This window comes from Barbus barbus, assembly GCF_936440315.1.
Source record: "Barbus barbus genome assembly, chromosome: 48".
Lineage (NCBI taxonomy): Eukaryota > Metazoa > Chordata > Actinopteri > Cypriniformes > Cyprinidae > Barbus > Barbus barbus.
In genome coordinates, this window is record NC_136726.1 from 18,442,597 (window position 1) to 18,469,638 (window position 27,042).

At 39.8% G+C, this 27,042-nt stretch overlaps 3 protein-coding genes across 4 annotated transcripts; 2 read left to right on the forward strand and 1 right to left on the reverse strand.

The window, feature by feature from the left end:
* The first annotated feature begins 54 nt into the window (after nucleotides 1-54).
* On the forward strand, nucleotides 55-19,263 carry LOC306866983 (activating molecule in BECN1-regulated autophagy protein 1B-like). 2 transcript variants are annotated; one of them, XM_079412448.1, is made up of 19 exons: nucleotides 55-338; nucleotides 1,139-1,362; nucleotides 2,226-2,284; nucleotides 2,383-2,566; nucleotides 2,794-2,966; nucleotides 3,075-3,141; nucleotides 3,246-4,711; nucleotides 5,962-6,048; nucleotides 6,146-6,328; nucleotides 6,488-6,568; nucleotides 7,075-7,175; nucleotides 7,320-7,430; nucleotides 7,580-7,768; nucleotides 7,899-8,053; nucleotides 8,222-8,361; nucleotides 11,817-11,921; nucleotides 12,003-12,202; nucleotides 14,435-14,569; nucleotides 16,013-19,263. In XM_079412448.1, exons 2-19 carry the CDS (start codon nucleotides 1,228-1,230, stop codon nucleotides 16,540-16,542), a joined length of 4,101 nt encoding a protein of 1,366 aa, XP_079268574.1. In that variant the 5' UTR covers nucleotides 55-338; nucleotides 1,139-1,227; the 3' UTR covers nucleotides 16,543-19,263. The 2 variants fall into 2 exon arrangements, with proteins under 2 accessions (XP_079268574.1, XP_079268575.1); XM_079412449.1 differs by lacking the exons at nucleotides 55-338; nucleotides 1,139-1,362; nucleotides 2,226-2,284; nucleotides 2,383-2,566; nucleotides 3,075-3,141 and having other exon boundaries at nucleotides 2,892-2,966.
* An 860-nt stretch (nucleotides 19,264-20,123) lies between these two features.
* Nucleotides 20,124-21,706, forward strand: LOC306866984 (muscarinic acetylcholine receptor M2-like; the record flags this gene model as incomplete). Its single annotated transcript, XM_079412450.1, has 2 exons — nucleotides 20,124-20,178; nucleotides 20,376-21,706. 2 exons carry the CDS (start codon nucleotides 20,124-20,126, stop codon nucleotides 21,704-21,706), a joined length of 1,386 nt encoding a protein of 461 aa, XP_079268576.1.
* Nucleotides 21,707-22,266: 560 nt separating this feature from the next.
* On the reverse strand, nucleotides 22,267-25,717 carry mdkb (midkine b). The gene is made up of 4 exons (XM_079412451.1): nucleotides 25,541-25,717; nucleotides 23,481-23,560; nucleotides 23,226-23,393; nucleotides 22,267-23,117 (listed from the first exon to the last, which is right to left on the reverse strand). Exons 2-4 carry the CDS (start codon nucleotides 23,557-23,559, stop codon nucleotides 22,921-22,923), a joined length of 444 nt encoding a protein of 147 aa, XP_079268577.1. The 5' UTR covers nucleotide 23,560; nucleotides 25,541-25,717; the 3' UTR covers nucleotides 22,267-22,920.
* Between the last annotated feature and the right edge of the window lie 1,325 nt (nucleotides 25,718-27,042).

Genomic DNA, 27,042 nt, shown 5'->3' on the forward strand with positions numbered 1-27,042 from the left:
TGTTTTTCCTGAGGTGATCCACTCTACAATCGATTAACCGACCTAATGCAGTTTAATGCAGTCAGCGCTCGATTAGCATGCCTGCCTACGCCGAGCTATCCACAAACCAGTTAGCTAGCATCATTTCTCATATAGCCACCAGAAAACAATCTCTCAATGTCCCGATGATTAAAACGGTTTGATTGAGATACTCCTAAATAACATGAATTTAATCTGCTCGGCGCTTCGGACCGGTGGGTTGTCAATCCAGATCGTTTAATAGCGATCTATTTGGGCTAACAGGCTAAGAAGCTAACAGCGTCTTCGATGACATTTCACTGACAAACACAACAGAACAGGTCTGTAAAATATCGATAAATTCGCTGTTTAATCTACATTTCAAAACCTTCACAATGTATTTGTGGTCATGTAATTGTTAGAACTATAATATGTATAAATACATCAACGTTTAGCGAATAAATGTTGGCTAACACTGTAGCTTCAGTTCAGTTTCCATATTTGGGCGGGCACGGCAGTGAGTTATTGTTAGTTACACGACCAAAAAACACATTTAATGCCTTTATTGATGCTGTGTGTGTGTATATTTTGTTTCTCTGGTTTGCTGTTGATCAAATGTGGATGGAAATTTCACTGGCATGGTGTGGATTTAAATGGCTTGCTTGTTTACATGGTTCACCACATCTGATAGGGCTTTAATTTTACCACAGCAACATCAAATCTAGCTGTGTTTAAATATATAAAATGATATTTAAATGAGTAATATCATGGCAAAACATCCATAGGGTTTACTTAAATCTAAGGGATGGTAGAGTGATGTTTGATTTTTGGGCCCTTTGAATCCATAACAGATATTTGTGTTTGCAGTCAAGATATATTGTTATTGAATACATTCTTAACTTTATAATCAAGGGTTTTGTTGCATAAGTCAGTTTTGTCAAGCCATCTGTCTGCAGATGAGCTGTCATTAAGGTTGCAAGTCTCAAGTGTTGAAATAAAGAGAAAGAACAGTCATCTTGCTCTTGAACACTGTTATTTGATCAGTGAATGATCTTTCATATGTTTTCAGCTGATTAATATATATCTTACAGACCTATAGATTATTGTTTGTTGATTTAAGTTTATTGTGTCTGTCCACCAGTCTGCATGGCTGACGTGCTGCTGAGTTAGTGTCCGGCCCTTATGCAAGGAAGGCTGGTTGGCCGGGCCGTGGACCACTAGAGAGGAAAAATGGCAGTGCAGAACAGAAACTCTGTGCTGATCCTGTCGGGTCGAGAGCGAGGAGCTCGCATCATGCTGGGCTCCCAGCGGCTCCTGCAGCAGCTGGTGGAAGACCGGACGCGCTGGATGAAATGGCAGAGCCAGGTAGGGTATCAACCTTAATGGTTCACTCTGGCCTACTGTCAGCAGACGTTCCTATAAAGAGCAGTTTCAGGATAATAATGTCATAAGTCAATTTTTGCAGCAGTAAATATTCAAAGCCTTCCTCCCCCCTACAGGCCATCTGCTGAAATAATGTCAAAGTGGCTTGTTGTGAGACCTTTTATCAATCATTATTAATCTTAAGAATGTTTTGTATTAAATGAGTATGATGAATTAAATAAAATAGCAAAACAAGTATTTTAGGTTCTTAGGGCCCCATTTTATATTGTAAAATGGGGGAGCAATACAATACTATACTATATACAAAAAAACTATACAATAAAATAATTTTTGTCAATTTTTTCATATCTGATGACAATTATATATAATATTAATGTTCTTGTTTTAATGTATAGTAATAAACAGTCTCTTTCTTGACAGTTCTTAAGATTAACTTGAGAATAACTGTCAAAATCTTTGATTTGGCTGAATTCAAAATTTGTACAGTACACTAAAAAAATTGTCAGAACAAGAGCTTGCCACATCAAGTTTATGATTTTTATATGTTGCAAGCATTTTTAGCAGATTTAGAATTTTAATTGTTAGATTAATTTACTCTAAACTAACGGTTCATGTAAATATAACATCATAAATATAAAATAACTTAATTGTTATATTGATCATTTATTTAAAATTATATATGTCTATGTATTTATTTATATTCTTTGATTGACCCTGAAATTTCTTTAAGACTTAGTGCTGTAAATGCTTTAATTTCCAAATTATCATGCTTGCAAATAGTATATGTGTGCAGATATGCATATGTGTGTATATAAATAATATGTATTTGTCAATTATTTCTACAGAAAGTAGAGTTGCCAGATAATCCACGATCAACCTTCCTGCTGGCCTTTAGTCCAGATAGGTAACTAATACATTTTAAGTTAAAAAAGCAAAAATTTGAAAATACTAAATGTTTTCGCTTGCTTCCTGAGATGGTAATTACGTCTTTTATTTTTATAGGAACCTTGTGGCCTCAACCCACGTTAACCATAACATCTACATCACAGATGTGAAAACAGGAAAGTGCCTGCACTCTTTAGTGGGCCATCGACGCACACCTTGGTGTGTGACCTTTCACCCCACCATTGCTGGCCTGGTTGCCTCTGGGTGCCTTGATGGAGAAGTCCGCATTTGGGACCTGCATGTGAGCATCAGTTTTGTATTATGAGTTAGTTATGCCTAATATGGGTGGACTTTCCCCTTTTGCAAACATTGTTATCTTGTGGGTTTGATTTTCATACCGTTCAGTCGCAGGTCTCTGTGGTTATTCTAGTCTGATCAAATTGCAGGTCATCTACATATTTACTAGGCATTATAAACTCAGATGTTGCTGTTTAAATGAATGCTGTGGATGTTTTTCCCTATTCCCAGGGTGGTAGCGAGAGCTGGTTCACGGAGAGTAATGTTGCCATCGCTTCTCTAGCGTTCCACCCCACGGCTCAGCTCTTGCTCATTGCCACTAACAACGAACTCCACTTCTGGGACTGGAGCCGACCAGAACCTTTTGCTGTGGTCAAGACTGCTAGCGAGACCGAACGTGTCCGGTGTGGAAGCAATACTGTTATTTCTTAGTGATCAACGAGAAATAAAAATAGACCCTTTTTTTCCATAATCATTAAAACAATTAATCCTAATTTTAATTTTTTGGCCAGGTTGGTGAGATTTGATCCTCTAGGGCATAATCTTTTAACAGCTATTGTGAACCCATCCAACCAGCAGGTTAGAAACAACCATTTTTCTTGTCAAAATAGCTGTACTGTATTTTCCTATGTGCACTTCCCTTTTACAAGCATAATTTTATGAGTGTTTTACTGTTTCTATAGAATGATGATGACTCTGAGGTCCCCATGGACAGTATGGAGATGGCTTTGTTCCGCCAACGTTCTCTTTTACGCTCCCCACCCGTACGTCGCACGCCCATCCTGCACAATTTCCTGCACATATTGTCCTCTCGCTCTTCTGGGGCGCAGGCTGGCGATCAATCCCGCCCTGCCCCTGAGCCCCGAGAGCCTCCCAGTATGCCCCGGTTCCAGTACCCAGTGCGGACAGAACCGGGTGACCGCCCTGCCTTACAGGGCTGCACGCAGCATTTGGGTTTGGGCTGCCTGTGCAGTCGCTGTGCTGCCTCGCGGAACTTATTCACGCAGAATCCAACAGGCCTCCAGCCTTCGGATTCCCCTCAACCGCAGACTCAGTTGGGCCCCTCTGCCTTCTCGCCTGCACCTAGCCAGACCCGCACCTCCGCGGACCGACCATCTGCTTTTAGCAGCGTGTTCAGCGGGGCTGCGGGGAACACTACACATCGGGGACTCTTGCCTCTTAGGACTATTGATCCCTTGGGGTCACAAGCACCCGGTCCTCTCGAGGCCCCTGGGCGTCTCCCTGGGGCTGATTGGTCTGGTAGTCTGCTGAGCACGGGACATGAACATGGGTTAGGTGCAATTGGGGTGGAAAGCAGCGCCGGAAGGGGTGTAGTGCCCCCTCCTAGGACGAGCTCCTCTTCTGTGGATCTCCTTTCCCTGCACAGGTTCCCCGATGGTTCCTCTTCATCACCCATATACACGTCTGCTACAGAAGGGCGAGGCCTAGTGCTGCCCGGCACAGAGCCAAACCGGGGACGAGCCAACGACGGCACCAGTAGTGGCCATCACCCCTTCTATGACAACACGCAACGCAACAACCCCGCCTCCATACGCAACGTCCTGCAGTGCAACCTGAGCCGTTACTTTATGGAATATGAGCGAATGCAGGAGTTCGAGCGACCCGGTGGCAGCCGAGAGGTGCCGGGTGGACCGGGACCCATGCAGGAGCTGCTCAACAGTAGCATGGACACAGAACGCCCCGGGCCTTCGCATAACAGCTCTTCCAACACTAGAAACGCAGGCACGGTCGCCGGGCCCTCTCAAAACCACCCCAATCGTTGCCGTTCGTGCCACAACCTCCTCACCTTCAACCACGACACTCAGCGCTGGGAGCGTTCCGGTCAAACCTCTTCTTCCTCTTCCTCTCAAGAGGGATCATCCTGGCCGCTTTCAGTGCCTCCGTTTGAGGACCCAGGTCAGGGTGCACGAGTGGAGGCCCAGGCCCCTGAGATGAGGCCCATGGCTTTGGGCGAGACCTCCTCTGGTCTACAGGACCAGCAGCCCATGGGTCTCGTGTACAATCAGGAGACGGGGCAGTGGGAAAGCATGTTCCGGCAACCGACAGTAAGCGCTGCTTCTGAGGCAACACCAGACGCCTTAAACCCAGAGGTGCCCGTTGATAATCCGGACGAGGACTCACTCAGGAGGTGAGGAAGAACAAGAACTAAATTTGGCTCTTGAAGGGATAGGTCACCCAAAACTGAAAGTTCTGTCATTAATTACTCACCCTCATGTCGTTCCAAACCAGTAAGACCTTAAAAACCTAAGACCAGTAAGTTTTCTGGCCTTTGCATAAACGGCAACACAACTCACACTTTCAAGGCCCAGAAAGGTAGTAAGGACATTGTTAAAGTCCATTAAAAGTAATGACTTTTTTCAACAATTTCTTCTCTTCCATATCAGTCTCATCAATGCATTCACCACTACGATGTAGTGTTGTCAAAAGTACCGAAATTTTTAAAACGTCCATTTCCTGCTAACATTTGAGCGCTGTTGAGCCGATTCTTAAACACTGCTGATTGGCCATAGTGTTCTTGTGCTCCACAGATATGACTGTGATTGGCTACAATAATCATCCCTTCACACTCTTCACCGAGCGCTCACACAGAAGCCCATGCGAGCATTTAAAAGCAGGCGTCAAACGCTCCCTAGTGCTTCTGTGTGAGAAGAGGGATAAGAGATGTTCATTGTAGCCAATCTCAGTCATATCTGATGCGCTGTGCCTTGTTTACAAGCAGAGGAATGCACACGCATGCGTCGTGGTACTGTCGTAAACGCGCATCGAAGACACCGTAGAGAAGAGATTTTTGAATAAAGTCATTATTTTAGTTTTCTTTGTGCACAAAAAGTATTCTTGTAGCTTCTTAATATTACGGTTGAACCACTGATGTCCCATGGACTATTTTAGCGATGTCCTTATTACCTTTCTGGGCCTTGAACGTGGCAGTTGCGTTGCTGTCTATGAAGGATCAGAAAGCTCTCAGATTTAATCAAAAATATGTTAATTTGTGTTCCGAAGTTGAACAAATGTCTAATGGGTTTGGAAATTAATGGGTGAGGAATTAATGACAGAATTCTCATTTTTGGGTGCAGTATCCCTTTAAGGTCTGGTCACATGAGCGAAATTTCTGTAAAATTTTGTGCGCCAAAAAGGTCTATTGTCTGTTGTCAATTGTGTAAACATGCATGTAGTCACTTAAAGTAATCAAGCAGATTTCTGCTTTTCAACATGGCAAATTGGCATGTCCGACTTGAATCTGTTGCGAAATCTGCATGGGGTAATTTTTTGCCCTTATGCGAGGTTCCCGTTCACATTGAAATGGTTGGATTTTGGATGTGACCACACCTTTACATTTGTCTTTCCTGTTACTTATTTGTATCTCATCTTCTGCCTCAGGAGGTTGTTGGAATCGTCACTTTTTCCATTCTCTCGATACGATATGTCTAGCTCCAGAGATCATCCCATATACCCAGATCCTGCCAGGTACCTGTTTGAAAGCCTATATGTGCAAACTCAAGGCTGATTATTGGGCTTATAACTTCAGAGTTTGACTCTCTTTTTCTGTTCCACATATCCTCAGGCTGTCTCCGGCTGCTTACTATGCTCAGAGGATGATCCAGTATCTGTCTCGGAGAGAAAGCATACGCCAGCGTTCTTTACAGAATCGGCTACGGACGCTCTCAAACTCTCAAGCAGACAGCCAGTCCAACAACCCCTCCTCCACACCACCAGAGGCCAGTGATGGAGACTATGAGGACATCGAGTGAGTCTAATAAAACTCATTTTATCCTCACTCACGTATACATCTATATTGCTATACAATTGCAATTACTCTTATGTATATACATTTTGCTGTGTTCATCCTAGTGGTTTTTAATTTTGCGTAGTTGTTTACAATATTTCTTTTCTCGCTCTGTTATAGGGAGCCTGGAGACAGGACAAGACACAGAATGCCCCGCAACGCTCGAATGTCAGCCCCATCTCTTGGGCGCTTTGTCCCACGGTAAGTGTCATATGCGACTGTGAAAACAGTAATATTGTGAAATTTGTACAATTTAAAATTGCTGTTTTCTATTTGAATGGTTTTTAAAATATAATTTATTCCTGTGATGCAAATCTGAATTTCTTCAGTGTCACATGATCCTTGCTGATTTGCTGCTGAAGAAACATTTTCTTATCTATGTGGAAAACAGCTGATTAACATTTTTGTGGAAACCATGATTTTCAGGTTTCATTGAGGAACGGTAGTTATTTGAAATAGAAATGTCCTTAATTTTTTAGAAAAAAATCTTTACTGACGACAATCTTTTGAATGCTGGTACACCAAGTCAAGATAAAAAATACATTTAATAATATATGAAATGTACTACAATGATCTTTCTTTTTGTTTTTATTGGTTTCTTGCTTTAGATATGTTAATAAATTAATTCAGAAATCTGAGCTTTTTCAGAGAAAGAAAATTGTGTTAATTTGTTATTAGCATTAATATAAACGTGTTTTTGACTGAAGGAGGTTCCTGTTACCAGAGTACTTGCCTTACGCTGGACTTTTCCATGAAAGGGGTCAGTCAGGCCTAGCCACTCACTCCTCCATTAACAGAGTATTAGCAGGTACAACAAGCAATTTCATTTCACATCTTTATTTTGTTTCATTATGAAGCACTTTCAATCTTTTTTATACAATAATGTCAGAAACATTAGGTACAAGAATAGTGAAGAGAATTAAATGGATCTTCCCATAATGCTCGGTTGCAGGTGCATCTATAGGTGATGGGCAGTCAGCTGTGGCCAGTAACATTGCCAACACCACCTATAGGCTGCAGTGGTGGGATTTCACCAAGTTTGACCTTCCGGAGATCAGTAATGGTACATTCTTCTGAGTACTACTGGTTTTTACCTGTTTTTGCACACATAATCAGCATAACATTATCTGAATAGGTTGCGTGTTTCACTTCTTCAGAAACTACAAAATGTTTATCTTATTTCATTTTCTTTTTTTCTTGTTTTCATCTTAGCCACTGTGAATGTACTCGTTCCTCACTGTAAGATCTACAACGATGCCAGCTGTGATATTTCAGCGGACGGACAGCTGCTGGCTGTGTTCATTCCCAGCAGCCAGCGGGGTTTTGCGGATGAGGGCATCCTAGCCGTCTACTCCCTCGCTTCCCATAACCTGGGAGAAATGCTGTACACCAAGAGATTCGGTAAGTATTATCAAACAATAACTCAGCAGCTCATTTTGGCAGTAACACTGTGAACACTCCTGTTTAGAAAAGAAAAAAACTTTATTAGCAGAAATTTGTATTTGAGTTTTGCTTTTGACTTGCATTTCAGGTCCAAACGCAATCTCAGTGAGTCTTTCACCCATGGGCTGCTATGTGATGGTAGGACTGGCCTCCAGACGGATCCTGCTCCATCCCACTACTGACCACATGGTGGCGCAAGTGTTTCGTCTACAGCAGCCACACGGAGGAGAGACCTCCATTAGAGTAAGAGCCTAAAAAAATGCAGGATTGTAAAATATTGTTTATTTTACAATATAAACTTAGTTTTATTCATAGACCAAAGCTATAAAGAATGATACAGTACTGTGACTAAAGCTTAGTTTTTCTGCTTTCTGTGTTTTTGATGGTTTGTTTTCTCTTGGTATCCTGTAGATGATGTTTAATGTGGTGTACCCCATGGCTCCAGACCAGAGAAGACACGTCAGTATTAATTCAGCCCGGTGGCTTCCAGAACCAGGCATGGGATTGGCCTATGGAACCAATAAGGGTGACCTGGTCATCTGCAGGCCAGTGTAAGTAAACACACAGCTAAAACAACAGTCGCCAAGTTGACCATCTGGTCCACATGCATGCTTTAGTCCTTATCAAATATGAATTTCCTTATTGTATCGTAAAATCCAGTGATTTATGTTTTATTCGTTTGCCAAATGTTTTTATCCATAGTAAATAACAGCATACTTATTACAGGAATAAAGTATTATTTCTTAGGAAACAAATGTCTTCAAAACCTGAGCTGCCTTACTGTTTATTGTCTACATAGGCAGCTGCCTGCTAAGGAAGCATCCTAACTGAAATACAATCTCATAAGTGACCAATTACAGAGACTGCAACACACAAAGCACACAGGATTCATAACTGAATTTTAACAGTTTGAGTTAGCATGTTGTTGCTAATAGCATGAAATTCTAGTTTGAAAATACATATATTATTACATTTTGATATAACTTTTATATTTCAATGCATTTTAAAATGCAATTTATACCTATTATGTCAGGCTGAATTTTCAGTCAATTCTCAGTGATTCTTCAGAAATCATTTTAATATCCTGATCTCCTGGTCCAGAAACATTTCCTATTATCATCAATGTTGAAAACTTAATATTTTAGTGGATGCTGTAATATTTTATTCAGGATTTTTTTTCCCCACAAAAAACTAAACTAAAGTTCAAGTATTTATTTAAAATTTAAATATTTTGTAACATTGTTAATGTACTTTACTACTTTTGATCTATTTAGTGCATCCCTCTGAATCAAAGTATTATTTTCTTTCCAAAAAAACAGTACTGTCCCCATACTTTTGAACAGTGCTTTGTCATTTATTTTTGATAAATTCATTTATATTCAATATTTATACTGACCATATATCTCATATTTAACATTTAGCATGACTATGATGCCTTAAAATATTTTCTCTGTAGGCAACTATTAGGTTTTTCAACAAAGCAAGTGATAATGATAGTTTGTGAATTGCTTCTATTTGGGATGGTACCAGTAACTTTTTGGCCATTAGCCCAGATCTGTTAACCAGTGCGCCACACCACCCAGCAAGATAAATAAAACAAGTACCACCGTGAAGCACAGTAGCCATGGAAATTGCAGATAAAACCAGGCACAGTTTATCGGCGCAATAAAAGCCGCATTTTTACAACCAGTTATTTCCATAAACGAGTTCCAGAGCTTATGTCAATATTGGCTCTGTGAGTCAAACATGCCAAAGACTCCGAGAGTTGATTCATTATCTGTCTGTCGATAGTTCATCTTCAACAATTGAATAGTCAAGCGAGTTCCCGATCCCAGATCAGTGTCCGTTTTCAGATACATGGACTATATGAGGACTTTTGATAAACCACCATGTTACCTGAAGCCGCCTTTCATTAGATTTTCTTCATTAGTGGCAGGAAACTCGGGTATTCAACTGGAAAGAAGCAATTATTGTTTTTTAACAAGGTTCCAGGCCACATTACCTCTGCGCCCCATGACTTTTGCAGCTCATCGCGTTCAAGGAATTCTCCCCCAATCTGATGGGTTTATAATCAGATCACAGCCCACACGGACAGATGGAGAACGATACAATAATTCCATTGCTTCTTTGCAATTCAGTTGTTCAATTTAGTAATTTGGTCAAGTCTGGGTGTATTCGGGCGCTAAAGAAAGTGAACGTCAGAAAAGCAGCCGGACCTGATGGGATAACCGGGGTCCTGCGCCAATCAGCTCACTGGTTTGTTCACGTCTATCTTTAATGAGTCCCTTGCTACCTCCGTGGTTCCCACCTCATTCAAAAAATCCGTAATAATCCCTGTGCCTAAGAACAATAAACCCTCTTGCCTGAATGACTATCGCCCAGTTGCCCTCACATCTATAGTCATGAAGGTTTTTGAGAGACTTGTAAAGAGCCACATCTGCTCCTCCATCCCTGATACTTTGGACCCTCTTCAGTTTGCCTATCGCCCAAACAGATCTACGGACGATGCCATCTCTCACGTCCTCCACTCTTCCCTCACACACTTGGACCGCAACAATGGGAATTATGTAAAGCTGCTATTCATTGACTATAGCTTTCAACACTATAGTCCCCATCAAGCTGACCGCTTACTTGGACGAGGTAGAGAGACTCACATCATGGTGCCAGGACAACTGTCTCTCTCTGAATGTGAGCAAAACTAAAGAGCTGATCATGGACTTTAGGAAGAGACAGCAGCAGCCCTACACTCCTCTTATGATCAGTGGGACCCCTGTGGAGAGGGTGAGTAACTTCAAGTACCTCGGTGTAAACATCTCCGAGAACCTGACTTGGACTACACACATCCAAACACAGGTTAAGAAAGCCAGGCAAAGACTGTACCATCTGCGACAGCTGAGGAAATTCAGGGTCTCACCAGCAATCCTGAAAACTTTCTATTCAGGGACCATAGAAAGTGTATTGACTCAGTGCATCTCAGTGTGGTATGGAAACAGCTCCAATCAGGACTGCAAAGCACTACAGAGTTGTGCGCTTAGCTGAGCGCATCTCAGGGTCTGCTCTCCCCTCTCTGCAGGACATCTACCTCAAACGCTGCAAAAATAGAGCTGTCAAAATCATCAAGGACTCTAATCACCCTGGTAACCGTCTATTCACTTTGCTTCCATCTGGTAAGCGCTTCCGTTGCCTGATGGCAAAGACTGAGAGACTTAGGAGGAGCTTCTTCCCCCAGGCCATCAGGCTCCTAAACTCTAACTCCGTGTCATAACATTACATGACTCCATGTAAATATCACCATATCAATAGCTATTCATAATTTTTCTCTACCTCATATTGCTGCTATTCAAATACCCTGTACAACTTTTTGCACATTCTTTTTGCACATTCCTCTTATTACTATTTAAGTCAACAACATACTGACCTGCACATTTATATTTAAATTTTTTATCTTATCTTTTATTTTATTCTCTTATTTTTCTACTTTTCTTTTTCTTAATATCTGTATACTTTATAATTGCACTGTCCTTGGAGCGGACCTGACCTACATTTCACTGCTGGTTATACCCTGTATAATTGTGTATGTGACAAATAAAATCTTGAATCTTGTATTATTGGTCTTGAGATTGGTCCGAGATCTGCACAAGGCTCTCTGGAATACTTGATTCTGATTGGCTGTTATACAATCAACTATTGTTTTCAGTATAATGCTAAACTGTATAATTGACCATAATCATCCCATTCAACGGATGCCCTGCATTGTTGTGCAAGCTTCGTGGATTGTATCATTTTGCAGTTTCCTGCTTCTCACGTGATAAACTATCTTTTAATGTCTATTTGTTTATTTGTATATTTGGTACTTAGCGGTGTAATAAGTGGGATAATGTACAATTAGCCAGTCATTATCGCAAAACGAATCCCTTCATGGTGATAACCTAATGTTAATCATACGTTGCCATTTACTTGTGTGTAAACAAGATAATGAAGTCTAAAATATCTGTTTTGTTGTCAGTGATTTCCGCAGTGACGGGGACAGTCCGTCGGATCTGAACTCGGATTCTTTGTTTACCGTCAGCAGCAGCAGCAGCAGCCGAACCCGTGGAGTGGAGCGCCCAGGGTCAGAAATGAGCAGAATCTGAAGTCATAGCTTGTCATAGTCATAGATCCAAAAATGCTCATCAGTGTTTATTTCTCACAGCACCAGCAGGTCCGGCTGGCGATTTGACCGAGACATGGGCCTTATGAACGCTATTGGCCTGCAGCCGCGTCAGGCCGCCCCTTCTGTGACCTCACAAGGGACGCAAACACCAGTGGTACGACAGCAGAATGCCGAGACGCAGACGGAGAGAGAACTTCCTTCAGCCAGCACCTTCCACAACGCACACACATCCAGACACAGTAAGACGTTTGTATGAATGTAATTTGCATAGAATACACACATTCTGTATATATATATATATATATGTATATGTATTGCCTTGCGAAAGTATTCATACCCCTTTTTTTCACGTTTTATGTTGCTGCCTTATGTTAAACTGCTTTAAATTACTTTTTTTCCACATCAATCTACACTCCATAAACTATAATGGTAAAGCCCCCCCCCCCCCCCCCCCCCCCCAAAAAAAAAAACGTTTTTAACATCTTTGCAAATTTATTAAAAATAAAAAACTTGAAATTTAGCTCAGGAGCATTCATATTGCTTGTAGGTGTTACTAGACTTTGAGTGAAGGTAACCTGTGGCAAATTCAATTGAATGGGTATGATTTGGAATGGCACACACGTCTTAATAAAAGGTCCAACAGCTGATAATGCATATCAGAGCAAAAACCAAGCCCTGGGGTCAAAAGAACTGTCTGTAGAGCTCAGAAACAGGTTTGCGTCAAGCCACACATCTGGGGAAGTGTTCAGAAAAAAATTCTGCTTCATTGAAGGGTCACAGAAGCATGTAGTCTCTGTTACCCTTAATGGAAGAAGTTTGAAACAACCTGGATTCTTCTTAAAGCTGGCCTCCTGGCCAAACTGAGCAATTGATGGAGAAGGGCTTTGGTTAGAGTGGTGATGAAGAACCTGATGGTCACTCTAGTTGATCTCCATGATCGTATGTGGAGATAGGAGAAATCTACAGAAGGACAAACATCACTGCAGCACTCCACCGATCTGGGCTTTATGGCAGTGTGGCCAAACTCAATCCTCATTTGGCAATTATCTGCCATTCTTCTCCTCGCCTCTTCACCTCTCCAGCTCTGTCAGGTTGGATGGGGTCAGATGCACATTTTCAAGTTTCTCCAGAAATATTTGATTGGGTTCAAGCTCAGGCTGTGGCTGGGACATTCACAGCGTTGTGTAAAAGCCACTCTTGCTATGTTCTTAGGGTCACTGTCCTGTTGGAAGGTAAACCTTCTGCCCGTCTGAGGTTCTGAATGCTCTGGACTGGGTTTTCATTAAGGCTATCTCAATATTTTGGTGCATTGAGCTATTCTTCTATTCTGATGAGTCCGTCAGTCCCTGCAACTGAAAAACAGCCCCACAGCATGAGGCTGCTACCAGCACACTTTACTTTTGGGATGGTACTCCGCAGGTGATGAGCAGAGCTGGTTCCCTTCAAACAGGATGTTTAGAATTGAGGTTCATCAGACCAGAGAGTCTTGTTTCTCAGAGACTGAGGGTCCTTTAGGTGCTTTTTTTTCCAAGTGTGTTTTCTTTTGCCTTCACTGAAGGAGAGTTTGGCCACACTGCCATAAAGCCCAGATCGGTGGAGTGCTGCAGTGATGTTTGTTCTGTAGATTTCTCCTATCTCCACATATGATCATGGAGATCAACTAGAGTGACCATCAGGTTCTTTGTCACCACTCTAACCAAAGCCCTTCTCCATCAATTGCTCAGTTTGGCCAGGAGGCCAGCTCTAGGAAGAATCCTGGTTATTTCAAAGTTGAGTTCAGGCTCAGGATTATTTTATATTGCTTTAACCCCTGAATATTTCCCTAAATATACAGCAGGGTCCAAAAAGTAGTGAAAATCCTTTGTTGTTTTTTTGCATCAAATTATATTATTATAATGTATGCTAAAAAATTATATTATTAGAATAGCAATTTATTTTGAGAAGATGAATTGAATACTTAACAATTTTTTTTTAGTATTTTGTTGGACCCCTTTTTGCATGCACCAAAGACTTTCATAACTTTAGTTTTATTTATTTTAAACCATGAAACCTTTTTTTGTATTTACAATATTAAATGTGATCTTAAACTCCAGATCTTCTATGTATTTGTTTATAAAATAAGATTTTAATGCATGGAAATACCTGATTCACTTGATTTTCTTCTGTCAGCATCGAGTGAATTGATTCAAATGAATTAACTGAACTTATTAACCGTTTTAGGAAAATTAATAGCCACATAATCAGATTTCTTAATTTTATACTGCTAGTAAAATTATTTTGAATATTCAACATATATAGTACAAATGTAATGCACTAATGCTTAAAAAAAAAAAAACCTGCGGTGGAGTGTCTTGCACAAGGCCACAGTGGTTCTAACGGATATCTATAAAGCTCCAGTTCATTTCTCTGTAACCATGTTAAGTAATATTGATTATGTCCTCTCACAGCTGCAAAATGTGTTACTCTTGCAGTGATTCACACAGCCAGCACCAGCACTGCGAGGCACGCACCCCCAGAGATGACACACACACTGTCGCACACACCAGTTCAGGCATCGTTTTCAGAGGGATCGCTGAACCGGACCAACTTGCCCGCTACATATCACGGTAACTGCTTTGTCTCGCTCTTCCTCCTTCGTCGGACACAGATAATGGCGTGAAATTGATTGAACTGATCTCTCTGAGATCGGTGTTGTGTCCTGCTGAGGGCTTTACACTGTTACTACTGTTTCAAGTGCTTTATTACCTGCTGTTAGCTGGTCTAATTAAATCTGCACCCTTGTTTTCTCGATTTTAATGGGACCCGGTGCGCACACATGGAAAGTTAATAGATAACTTGCTAAGACCTTGTTGTTGTTGTTGATTTTCGGTCATTAACCAAACATCTTATGTATAGTTAACCGCATATCACACTCACAATAATTATTTTTGCTGGAATTTATGGTGATAGTAGTTTGATAATGGTTTACTTTCCGATAGGCTGCAATCATCACGTATTAGATCAAATTGGAGTTGTTCAAATATTCATATTTTTCATCCCAGAGTTATTCCAAAATATTTTTTTTGTACCATCTTAAATGTGACATATCTGCCGGGTTTGAGAGCAGGGATTGAATAGCATTAGACTGTAGATAAGATTGGAGATGAATCATAGTAACACTGCACAATAATAAAAACTGTGTGTGTGCGTGTATATGTATGTGTATATATATATATGCCGTAATGTGCAGCCGCGGGCAGATTCTCATCAGTTATCTCATGACTGTCGTGACACCGACAATGCTTACAAACGGCTCGCTTACATAATGTTTCACGTTAAAATGGAAGATTACATCTATGGTAGGGTATCGTCTAATGTTAAATAGATTATTTTAACTGAGAATCTGCTCACAGCTGCTTATGTTACTGCTGGAGAAATATTCGGAATATACAGTGTTTTAATTACATTTTTAATGTTTTAATTATTGCGCAATGCACTGTTATCATAATAAGCACTTGTTGTACGCCGATTTTATTGCTCTTTAATATATGTTGTTTCTATGCTATTCTTGCATTTTTTTTTTTTTTAAGTAAAAAAACTGGTCTGTCTCTGAAGTATTGTGGATACATACGCCGCATACCTTATGCGCTCATGAAATATGCGTCGGAATATCATGACAACATTTTTCCTCGTTTCGTCATGCCCGATTAATGATTGAAAACTGTGGTTACCATGTTTTGATGAAACATCTATGATGAATTGTTCATTAATAAATCACAACAATCTCGTGCTATGGGCATTGCCATTCATACAGGCTACAGCGGAAGCTATTTTACACAGCTACCCGTAGCTTCTGGTTTTCGAACACAGGCCATAAAAAGGCCTATAGAATTCCTGAGAACTTTTTATCCAAATCAGCTAGCTTTGCATTTAAGGTATCAGTTCTTGGTTTCCCTGGGGATCAAACTCATGACTGTGGCGTTGCTTGCACCATTCTTAACACAATTTGAATCTTTGTTTTGCTGTTATCTGATATGAGCATCTCACTGTGGCTTTCTGGTTTTTCTTAGCGGACTCAGCAACCGAGCCCGGCCCGGGAGAAGACGCTCTGTCTCGGATCCGCCGCCTAATGGCGGAGGGAGGAATGACGGCCGTGGTCCAGCGGGAACGCAGCACTACAATGGCTTCCATGGGCGGCTTTGGAAACAACATCGTTGTCAGTCATCGGATTCACCGTGGCTCACAGACCTCTGTCAGGACAACTCAGGTGGGAAACCCAACCTCGGAAATGCCTGCTGGACTCGGTATCTCGACTCTTTTTCACACTGAACCCTTTGTAGACTCTCTAGAAGCTCCTGGGCCGTCAGGGTCCAGCGGTCCTCCACTTCCGTCACAGTTTACAACTCATTCTGAGGTCGCGGGGGCATCTTCTATGGTTGAGACGGACTTGTTTGGTCGTCAAGCTGATGATATGCAGCACCACCCATCCGCGAGCGGTTTGGATATGTCCAACCGTAGCAACAACAATAACAATGACCATAGCAACAGCTACAGTGAAAGCCGGAGCCGAGATTACCCTGATGACCTGTACGGCAGATAGTCTTAAGTTTGGTTTTCACAAAGACGAACATCTCAATTGGTCTGCATGGTGCTGGAGCATTTTGTGGTGGACCCTTTGTTACACACAGAACATAGCATTTAGGGCGGAGCCACTGAACTTCCCGCCTCAGTTCTAACTCCTCCCACTCTGGCCTTATTTGGGAATGAATGAGTGCCAAGTTTTTCATGGCATTTCCTTAACCGGGAGATGCCAGCCTCACCTTTTTTGTCAAAACAACAGATTCTTGCTTTGGGGAAGCATCATTATTGCTCTTGCGTGTTGCACTTAAGTTATAATTTTTCTTCCTTTCAAGGTTGAGTCTCAGACATTTCATCATTCCATGCGAGAAAGGGCATCATACTTGAATCCTTCCTGTACTTTAGTACGGAATAACACGGTTGTAGTTAACCACCCTTTCAAGCTTTAGGAAAAATCATCAGCCAATAGAAGTGCCAGATGATGCTGGGGGCGTGTCCTTTACGATTCCTTTGGACCCCATGGGGTCTGTTGTTTTCAGGACATTTTGTTTTGAAGAACTGTAAAACAGTACAGACTCTTCACAGCTAAACACTAACTCACACAACATCCTCTAACGGTTTTTGTGTTCAAATTCAGAGATTATGCTTGATGTGATTGTTTTTTGTGTGTGCGATAATGTGACTTTCAATGGTCAAGTCATTCAGTTGATCAGTATCTAGAACAATGTCTGCTTTGAAGTTCTCAAACCGGAAAGACTCGTCTTGTCCAACTAAACTTCCAGATGGTGAATTTTATGATGGTTTTTAATTTGAATTTATTTATGTTGCTTGAAAAATACACTTCTGAAAGCATGTCATCTGTAATTGTCCGTCGGATAAAAAGCAGTTCGGGAACCCTCAAGCTGGTTCAGATCTCTCATATCTGCATGTGTGTCCTATTCCAGATCTTGTACAAGGAGGCGGGCTGAAGTAAATTAGCATGTAGGCTGTAGAACGCACATGCGCATCAAGTGAAATTTTGGTACGCCTGAGCAGTTTTTATTGGGCTTTTATACATTTGTGACAGTTAACTTGTGTGTAGGAGTCAATTCACGTTTATTGTTGCAACTGTTTAGATTTAACATGATGCATTTTTACTAATCCTTATTATATAATTTCCCAGAAATACCTTAATACTCAGAAATAAAATGCAAGACAGTTAAAATTTATTGTGCCAGGTAAATTTCACGGTTTAAATGCAACACTTTTTGCGCTATTTAGCCAATTTGCCATTAATTCACCTCAAATCAACTGATTGGCCGACTGTTTCATTCCATTCTACCAATCGCTAGAAGCCTCTTATGATGTGTAAGAGACAAATGGCAAGTGATTGCACTTAAGCGCCCTTTTCTCCTGCACCGAGAACAACGCAACAGACAATAAACCAGACATATCTCTATCATAGATCTGGATTATGAGCGATAATCACTCTTGTATAACATAATAGAGAGTTTCTTGGGAACTGGACACTTAGGAGAGAGACGGCCCGATATGCGCGCACACTGCTGAGAGTTACTGATGACGGGCACTGTCTGTATGTGTGGATGTGTATGTCTGTGAGTGTCCACCACTGAACCTAGAGAGTTTTATTATAAATAAATGTAGCATTATAAATGTAGATGATAAATCGAGGGAAAAAAATCTTAAATCCATATTTCGGGATGGGGTTTGTTTTTTTTATGACATTTGCCTTGTGAGCTCTATTGTGCTTGTTTAGATTCTCATTTACGATTGGTCAACTCTAGCAATTTGAGTTGTCATGCATTTGCATATGCATAGGCCTTTCGTTAACAAGCATTTATAAAAATATCTCCCTCTGCTTTTGTGTAAAAGATTTTATTTTAGCTGCTTGGCTTGAATTAGTAGCTTTTTTGTAAAAAAAAAAAAAACGAATGGTTTGTGTTTTGAACGTTTTTGGATGTAAGATTCTATTGGATTGTGGTCTCATCGCAAGCAATGGCAGCTGAGGAACTTCTCGGAAACCACATACCCTTTGGTGTTTTTCCATGAGTTCAGTGCCTTGGGGAATCTTCTCCTTACTGAACCACAAAAGCCGTTCTGATGTGCGACAAAACCAGAATAGCTTCTTCATAAGCCTTTTGACTGTTGAGTGTTTTAGTTATTGGTAGAAATATTGGTAAGTCTGGTTGTGTTGGCTGTCATTTCGATTATTTATTTTACCCTTTGTGTGAATGACAAATGCAATCCTGATTTTTAAAAATGCTTCTATGATAAGAGAGAAGGACCTTTTTACGTTATACTCCGTCAAGGACACACATTTTCCTGATTTTACTCATTTCTGACCATATGCACAGCTTATTTTTATGAAGTCGTTTCATGCAGGGCTTGTTTTAGACTTTTAGGCCTCTTGACAATTCATTTGTTCTGACGAGAATAGCTGACGGCGACCGAAAGTGTGACATTTTAAAAACTGTAATTGTGTTCTTGTTGGATGTGTGGTTATGTATATGCTCTCACTGCTGGATCGGTACCTAAGCTGAAGTCATGATGGTGGAAAAGACCAGAATTCAACTCCCTCTTCTGACCAGACAAGAGGGACGTGTTGTTATGGCTTACCATAAATGTGTAGTTGGTTCTTTATTTAGTGAAAATGAGGATTAGGTGTTGTAAAAGAATTTTGTTGGGACACCAAAGATCCTGTGGTAATGACGATTATGAGAGTTTTAATAAAATGGGAATATGGAAATAAAAGTTGTTTTTGATGTTATTCATTAGAATACAATGCATTTCATGAAACTATCCTGAACATATTTTTGCATAATATCAGTAAAAAAAAGGCTGCATTTAAGTATTTTATTCCTTTAAAGATATGCAGTAAAAATACTGTACTACAGCAATAACAAACCTGACGGAGAATAATGGGAATTATATAAAAAAAAAAAAAAACTTGGACATTAACAAAACAAAAAACACCCTGACTAATCACTGCAATGACAATTTTCCCCAAGTTATATTTTTATTATTATTTAGCATATTTGTATTTTTATTTTTAAATTTTTGTTTCCTTTTCATGACAGTTGAGCACTTTTTTTTTTTTTCCAAATTCTCCTGAAAATGATCGCAAAATATGGTAAAAAAAATAAAGTTTCTTCTAATCTTATATATTGCATTGTTTTCATAAAACTTACTCCTATGTTTACCTATGTAAACATCTGTAATTTGTTGTAGTATGTGTGATACTTAAATATTAAAATAGAATCGTAATAAAATTAAAAAGATGTGAAACAGCTGTGGAGCTTCATTACAGGTCGGGTAATTAGATTCCATCCCTTATGTAACTGCTGCCTTCCTCTTTAGATGACAGGAACTGCATTAAGCATACATGCTTTAAAAAGGCAGCACGAAACTAGGAGGAATTCAGCAGTAACACGATCGTTCCACACTACTTTGATCATCTTCCAGTAAATTTAGTGTATTGATACAGCCTAAAGAGGTTGGATGACTTGTTCCTGGTTAGATATTCGGAAGGTGAGGATGGGTGTTACTGTTTGAGGAATTAAAAGTCCTCCCAGTCGTTCTCTCGTACAGACGGAGCAGGAGATCATGGAGGCTGGATCTTTCGTTTTCTCAAGGGACTTTGAGTGGTTCGTTTTTAACGGTTAGTTTGCTGATTAGATCATGTTAGGGTCATAATTTATTGTTTTGTCTAATTTATATCTTCATTTCTATGTGCAACCAATTAGAGTTGTGTATTTGAGCATTTAAAGTGTACTATATATTGTCTATAGAGTTCGATTTCAAGTTAAACACCTCTTTACGACTTGATTTATGATAAATTCCGTTTTCTTGTCTCAGGCTCCTCCACAAGTTCCTCCATCATGGTGAACAGTAGCATGCACAGTCCCTTGCCCGAGGAATCGTACTTGGTATCGGGAAGACCACGTCGTGCATTTGGGACTTTAGGGGTGGTCGTCATAATACTTATCACTAGCTGCATCAGCCTGCTAACAATCCTGGGCAACGTACTGGTTCTGCTTTCAATCAAAGTCAACTGCAATCTCCGAATCATCAACAACTACTTCCTTTTTAGTCTCGCTTGTTCGGACCTTATCGTCGGTGTTTTCTCCATGAATCTCTACATTGTGTACGCCGTAAAGGGATATTGGCCTTTGGGACCGCAGATGTGCGATTTGTGGTTGGTTGTGGATTACGTGGTGAGTAACGCCTCTGTGATGAACCTCCTACTGATCTGTTTTGACCGGTACTTCTGCGTCACCCGGCCTCTGAATTACCCGACCAAACGTACTGCAAGGTGGGCTGGGGTGATGATTGCCGCGGCTTGGTTACAGTCTCTGCTTCTCTGGGCTCCAGCTATCTTGCTTTGGCAGGCTGGGAGGGACAGGAGCAAGGTCCCAGAGGGACAATGTTACATCCTGCTCCTTGCTAACCCTGCTGTAACCCTGGCAACCACTATCCCAGCGTTCTACATTCCTGTTGTAATAATGATGGTACTGTACACGAAAATATCCCTGGCCAGTCAGAGACGGGTTCATAAATTGAAGCCTGAATCCGCAAACCTGCTTGATCCGTCCAAGACAAGTGGAGGTACGTCAAACGTAAACCCTGACCTAGTGAATGACATTAAACCGGATGACTCATGCATATTTAAACGAGAGTCAAAGCTCGTTAGAATGAAACGCCTGTTTTCTGTAGAGTTCAGCAAGACGGATGACTCCTTGGATTCAAGTCCAGATGCCTCTATGGAAGAACGAGGACTGGATGCAGAAACCTCAACACCGAAGACCTTGACAGCATGTGTGGAAACTAGCAGGACAACACAACCTCACTGTTTTCAAAACCATACTGGCATTCAGGTTCAAGGTCAAGTGTCAAAGGTTGTCTCCAAGAATGCCAGACGGAAGGCTCTGAGAGAGAGGAAGGTGACAAAGACCGTCCTTGCTGTTCTTCTGGCCTTTATTGTTACTTGGACGCCTTACAGCGTTATGGTTCTGATTGGTACCTTCTGCCGCTGGTGTGTCCCTGAAATTCTGTGGATGGTGGGTTACTTTATGTGCTACATCAACAGCACGGTAAATCCAGTGTGCTACGCACTCTGTAACGCCACCTTCAAAAGAACCTTTAAACGACTGTTGATGTGCAAGTTCAGAAATCTGACATTTAAATGACTTCAGTCTCTTATCAATGACTCCTGGCCAACCAATGAGGAACCTGATTCGCTCAGATGTTTTGTGACTGTGAAGTTGTTTTACAAGAGCCAAACGTAAACAAGTGTAGTTGGTTGAGGTTATTGGTGATTATCATGTTTCTGATAATGTACGCATTGTGTACGATTTTGACGTATCGTAGTTGTTTGCGAATGCATTCTTACGTCAACAGTTTGTGTAAATTAATGCAATAGTTTAGAGAAGACACTGATTCTTATTTTGTGAGCATGATACTGGTTTACCAGAGCCAAAAGTGTAAATAAAGTTTAGTATTTAATAGCTCATATTGTATGCATTAAATTTATCGCAAAGTCATTACGTTGAATCTTATTTTTTGTGAGTGTGATAGTGGTTTACCAAAGTGAGCAGTAAAAATAAACATGTTGGTTGAGTTATGTTATTAATCATATCGCTGTAATCGCATTTGTTCTACGACTTGTATCAGAAAGTTTTTTTTGTTGTTTTTGTTACAGTTTAAGACTTTTACTCTTTGTGCAAATTGGTAAAAACCAAACAAATTTGTGTAAATCATGGAATTTTTTTTATAACATTTACTAAAATTGCAAATATTGACATCATTAAAGTAATTTTTCCAAGTTTGTACGTCTTGAACAATAAATGTTGAAACTTTGTTTAAAAAAAGCACCAGCAAGTATTATTGAAAATACACTTTCATTTATTCACAACCTGTAGATGTAATCCGTTAGTGGTGTAAATTTGATTGTACATCCATCAAATCTAAAAACATAAACATTTATAAACATAGATACTTTATATAGGCCGTTACTTCCAGGAGCGACATTCGTTTAAGCATTCAGCTTACATGTTATAACGTACAGAAATTGTCTTCATTCGGTTTGTTGTAATTTAAAAAATACTTTAGTTTAGGGGCATAATTAGGCTCTCACCAGTTTTTCTCTTTAGTAAAGACAATTTGTTAGACAACAGATTTGCTGCGGCCTGTTTTATACATGCAAAGTCAATTACAATTAAAAATTCGCTACAGAGATCAAATTACAACAGCATAGACACATTTACTAATTACAAAACAAAGAAAGTGGAAATAAAAACTTTTTTTTTTTTCTCTCTCAGCATTCACCTTTTGGAGGATTTGGGAGTGTCACATAGGAATGTACCACTGAGTGGGCAATGGGGTTGTTGGGGTGGTCTTCAAGTTAGTTTTCCTTCCCTTTTCCTTTCTTCTTCTCGCCTCCCTTGGGTTTGGGGGTCTTTGGGGTGCATGGTTTGGACACTTTAATGGTGGTCTGGCATTCAGCGTTGAACAGTGCCTTCTTCAATGTCCCAGACCTGCTTCTGGTTCCTGTAGTAGTGTCACATTCGGCCCAGCGACCAAACTTGTACTTGCAGTCAGCTAGAAAACCAAGAACAAACCTGACTGAATGGCCTGTCTAAATGTATTTAAATTTGATTCACATCCAGACATGCATTCAGTGTATTCATAAACAGTAAATCTCCTTACCACCAAAGTCTTTTTTCCAGTTGCATGGGACTTTGCACTTGGTTTTCTTTGTCTGTTCATTGCAGGTCGCCTCCCGAATGCCGGTGCCACAGTCGCCGTTGTTGGGCACGCATTTCCCATACTGCCATTCACTGCACTCAGCATCTGCTTTGGGCTCTTTGCCCTTTTCTGTTGCAAAATAGAGAATGATGATTAATGATATCACACCAAAGGAATGTGCATTGCATCATCTGAAGTCATTTTGTAAAAAATAACCTTTTTTCTTCATACTGGCTTCCACGGTGATCATCAACACCACCAGCAGCACAAGTGCTATAGAGAATAAACTCCGCATTCTAGAAAACAAAATACAGCTGATATTAATTTGTTTAATTATGTAGATGCACAAACAAATGTAAAAGTACATAATTTTAATATTTATGTACTATTAATATTTTGAAATAGCCTGTGCTTTTGTAATTTTTATTAGTTTTTTTATTTACTAATATTTTAATTAGAATATTTCTGTTCAGCTTTCTTTTTTAGTTCCATTCTAATTTTAATCATTTTAATTTGTTTCAGTTAGCTGCTAGGGCAATATTTCTAATTTTCATTTAGGCTATGTTTTTTAAGTGCAAGTTTTCAATCTTATAGTTACATTTTATTTTATTTCCGCTTTAATTCAATTATCAAAAATTTTAAAAGATATGTTTTGGTTAATAGCAACACTGCAGAGGACAACATCCATCACAACCACCAAGCATCACATCTGTTTGTGTTTTTGCTCTATATTATATGCTATATGCATGGAATATTTTATATACGTACACCAACATATTATGTTGTATTTATGCTACTCAAAAATGTTCACATCCGATAGATGTATTATATTTTGTCCCTTTGTTGTCTAGGCTGGTTTAATTAGCTTAATTTTTTTTTTCAAACTGATTAATTCTGTTAACTAATGGTTAGTTAGCGGTTTAGTGGAGTTAGTCTGTTTGAAAGGTCCTCTCAGAAACACCAAAAACCTGAATTAAAGACACTGTATACACAATGTCCTCCGCCATCCTAGCAGCTTGCTGTGTGACTCCATAAAAGAGCCTCTCTATATTTTCCTCTTTCTCGGAAAAAAAAAAGCACACAGCACTTCTCCTTTTCATTCTTTTCCTGCCTCCATTAAAACGGGCTCCTTTCACGGTGCAGCCCGTGGCACGGCTCCATTCTTCAGTCACTCATAAATGTGAAGGGCTCCTCGGGGTCTGAGTTTTTGTGCGAGGAGAAACAGCAGTCGGCAGGGGTCCCCCGCCTCCCCTCCCCTCCTCAGCCTCCGCGGGGAGAGAGGCCAAGTACTCAAAGACCTTCAGCTGGGCCTTAGAGGAGCCTGATTCACTGGCCCCGGACAAAGCAGGATCTCGCCCGTTTTGCTTCTCTCTGTGAAAGGGCCTGAACACAGATCCCATGCTGTGTCTTAAGGAGGAGGGGAGGGCCTCCGCTCAACTCCTTTGAATGTAGGCCTATTTGCATTGGAGGACAAAACCCGCTCTGTTGATGCAAGAGGGGATGTGGGATGCTGCCTTTGATAAATGCAGAACTGGACATTTTGAAAACTTCCTCAAGGAGCACAAAGTTCACCGTCGATTGCATGACACCCCAAGCGCAGGCTCTCTCTCGCATCTGGAGCTTTGGGTTCCGTCGGAATTGAATCGCAAGGCCTGATGGTTCTGATTTGGAGAAGTGGGTCAGCAGTTGCTGGCAGCTGGTCCTCTTTGGCACTTCAGAGAACATCGTTTTGACAGCTTAAAGCGCCCTTGCACACCAAAACACATACTCCACGACTCTATCACAGCATGAATGCAACTATTTAAAGCGACATCCGCAATAAAATCAACTATAATAAACAACTTAGCGATAGTGTCGCCGTTTAATTTAATTAGGGATAGCTATATAGTGTCGCCGTCCAATTAAACATAGGTAATATTGGCGCTGTTGTTTTAAACTCATGAAATATTCTCATATTAAACGCATGATTTTATAGATTTTAAAGTTCAACGCTTATTGACGTTCAGCGCGTTTGTTTGTTATTATGACCCGCTGCGTCCATCCGCCTCCTTTCATATATCACATCATAAACACGCCCAAAACATGATTATGAATATAAATGCATTCTAATTCTAGTCGCACTAAAACGATTGTAAGCATATCCAAATAAATCCGGTTAATCGCAGATATTTGCATTATCACTCACTAGTAGGCTATTATTCAAACACATCGACTGCAGTATAATAACAGGAGTTGTTGGGTTATGATTATGATGATGATGATGATGATGTACTTGCCTTATTGCTGTGAGCGTGTGTCTGTGTTCAGCTCTCTCTATGATCTCTGCTGCTCTTTGTGTTTCTCCGAACTAGTTTGAGCTGGTCGCATAGCTGTGCACTTACACACTCTCTCTCTCTCTCTCTCTCTCTCTCTCTCTCTCTCTCTCTCTCTCTCTCCACGTGATCTATCTATCTATTCTCTTTCCTGTTGCACAGTATATTTATACAGATGTTTGCTTGTAAAAATAAATAACATCTAGGCCTACTATAATGTAATTACATTTTTACAATTACAGATACATAAAATGAATAAATAATCAAAATGATGATCATGCAAAGATATTTCTCTTATTTAATTGATACATTTCTTTTAATTTATTTACTTTTATATTTATTTCTTATTTTTTGCCACCTTTTTATACACTTGGTTGCTGGAAATAAATAAATAATTGTTTTGCTAATCATTCTTTATTTTGCAATTATAAATGCATGAAAAAAATAATTAAAACAAATTATAATACAAAATTATGAGTATGGAAAGACATTTCTCTTTTTCAGTATTTTTTTTTTATTGTCCTTATTTGCAAGTCGCTTTGGATAAAAGCGTCTGCTAAATGACAATGTAAATGTAATTTTTTTTCCAGATTTTTTTAAATTCTCATTTTTTTTTACACATTTTATAAGCATATTGGTAAATAAATAAATACTGTGTTTATAATATATATCAATTATAGATGCATAAAACAAATATACAAAATTATGATAAAGCAAGATGAGGAAAATACATTTCTCTTATTTAATAATTTTTTGTCTTATATTTGTCACCTTTTATTTCTACAGTTACTTATTCTTGGTGTTATGAATAAATAACATTTAATATTATGTTATTAAATAACATTATTTAATATAATCCTTTTTTTTTTTTTTGCAATCTATTTCCTGTTGTACAATTAGTCTATTTTATTTTGTTAGCTGATTATTTGATTTGATTTGTCTGTTTTATGTTTTATTTTAATGACCCTGTCCCTTTAGAATATCTAAAACATTTTGAATTACTATTGTTTTGTTTCTTTTCCTACATTTGTTTTTAAATTTCTTAGTTTTTTTTTACTCTGTCCCTGTGTTTTTAAGTGCTTTGAATTACTATTGTGTTGGAAATATTCTATATAAATAATCCAGTCTATCTGCATATTACATTTTATGATTTCACCAATGATTCTCTGTTCAGATGAGTTTGCGTGAAATGTTTCTTTGACTTAACATACTATCTACCAAATTTTAAATAAGTTGAGGTTAAACTGATTTAAAAATACATTTACGTCCTTTCCCTATTCTCCAGAAATGGAGCTAGAGCAGGAGAGAGAAAACAATAAGCTTATCTCCGAAATGATAAATGAGTCACAAATGTCGTCACATCCATCATTGCCGGTAACTCATTCAGACATAAAGACCTCCTAGGGAGAGGCAGAGTTCAACATTATACACAGTTTACCACCCGGCGCTCCAAGACCTGAAAAGAC

Excerpts from the sequence above, each read along its gene's own strand:
- LOC306866983 (XM_079412448.1), top strand. The coding sequence starts at position 1,228 with ATGGCAGTGCAGAACAGAAACTCTGTGCTGATCCTGTCGGGTCGAGAG. Across the intron at positions 2,567-2,793 it reads TCCGCATTTGGGACCTGCAT|GGTGGTAGCGAGAGCTGGTT; the intron begins GTGAGCATCAGT and ends CCCTATTCCCAG. Across the intron at positions 8,362-11,816 it reads CTGGTCATCTGCAGGCCAGT|TGATTTCCGCAGTGACGGGG; the intron begins GTAAGTAAACAC and ends TTTTGTTGTCAG.
- mdkb (XM_079412451.1), bottom strand. The coding sequence starts at position 23,559 with ATGCGGAGTTTATTCTCTATAGCACTTGTGCTGCTGGTGGTGTTGATG. Across the intron at positions 23,394-23,480 it reads AGCCAGTATGAAGAAAAAAG|AAAAGGGCAAAGAGCCCAAA; the intron begins GTTATTTTTTAC and ends ATTTTGCAACAG. Across the intron at positions 23,118-23,225 it reads CTGGAAAAAAGACTTTGGTG|CTGACTGCAAGTACAAGTTT; the intron begins GTAAGGAGATTT and ends TTGGTTTTCTAG.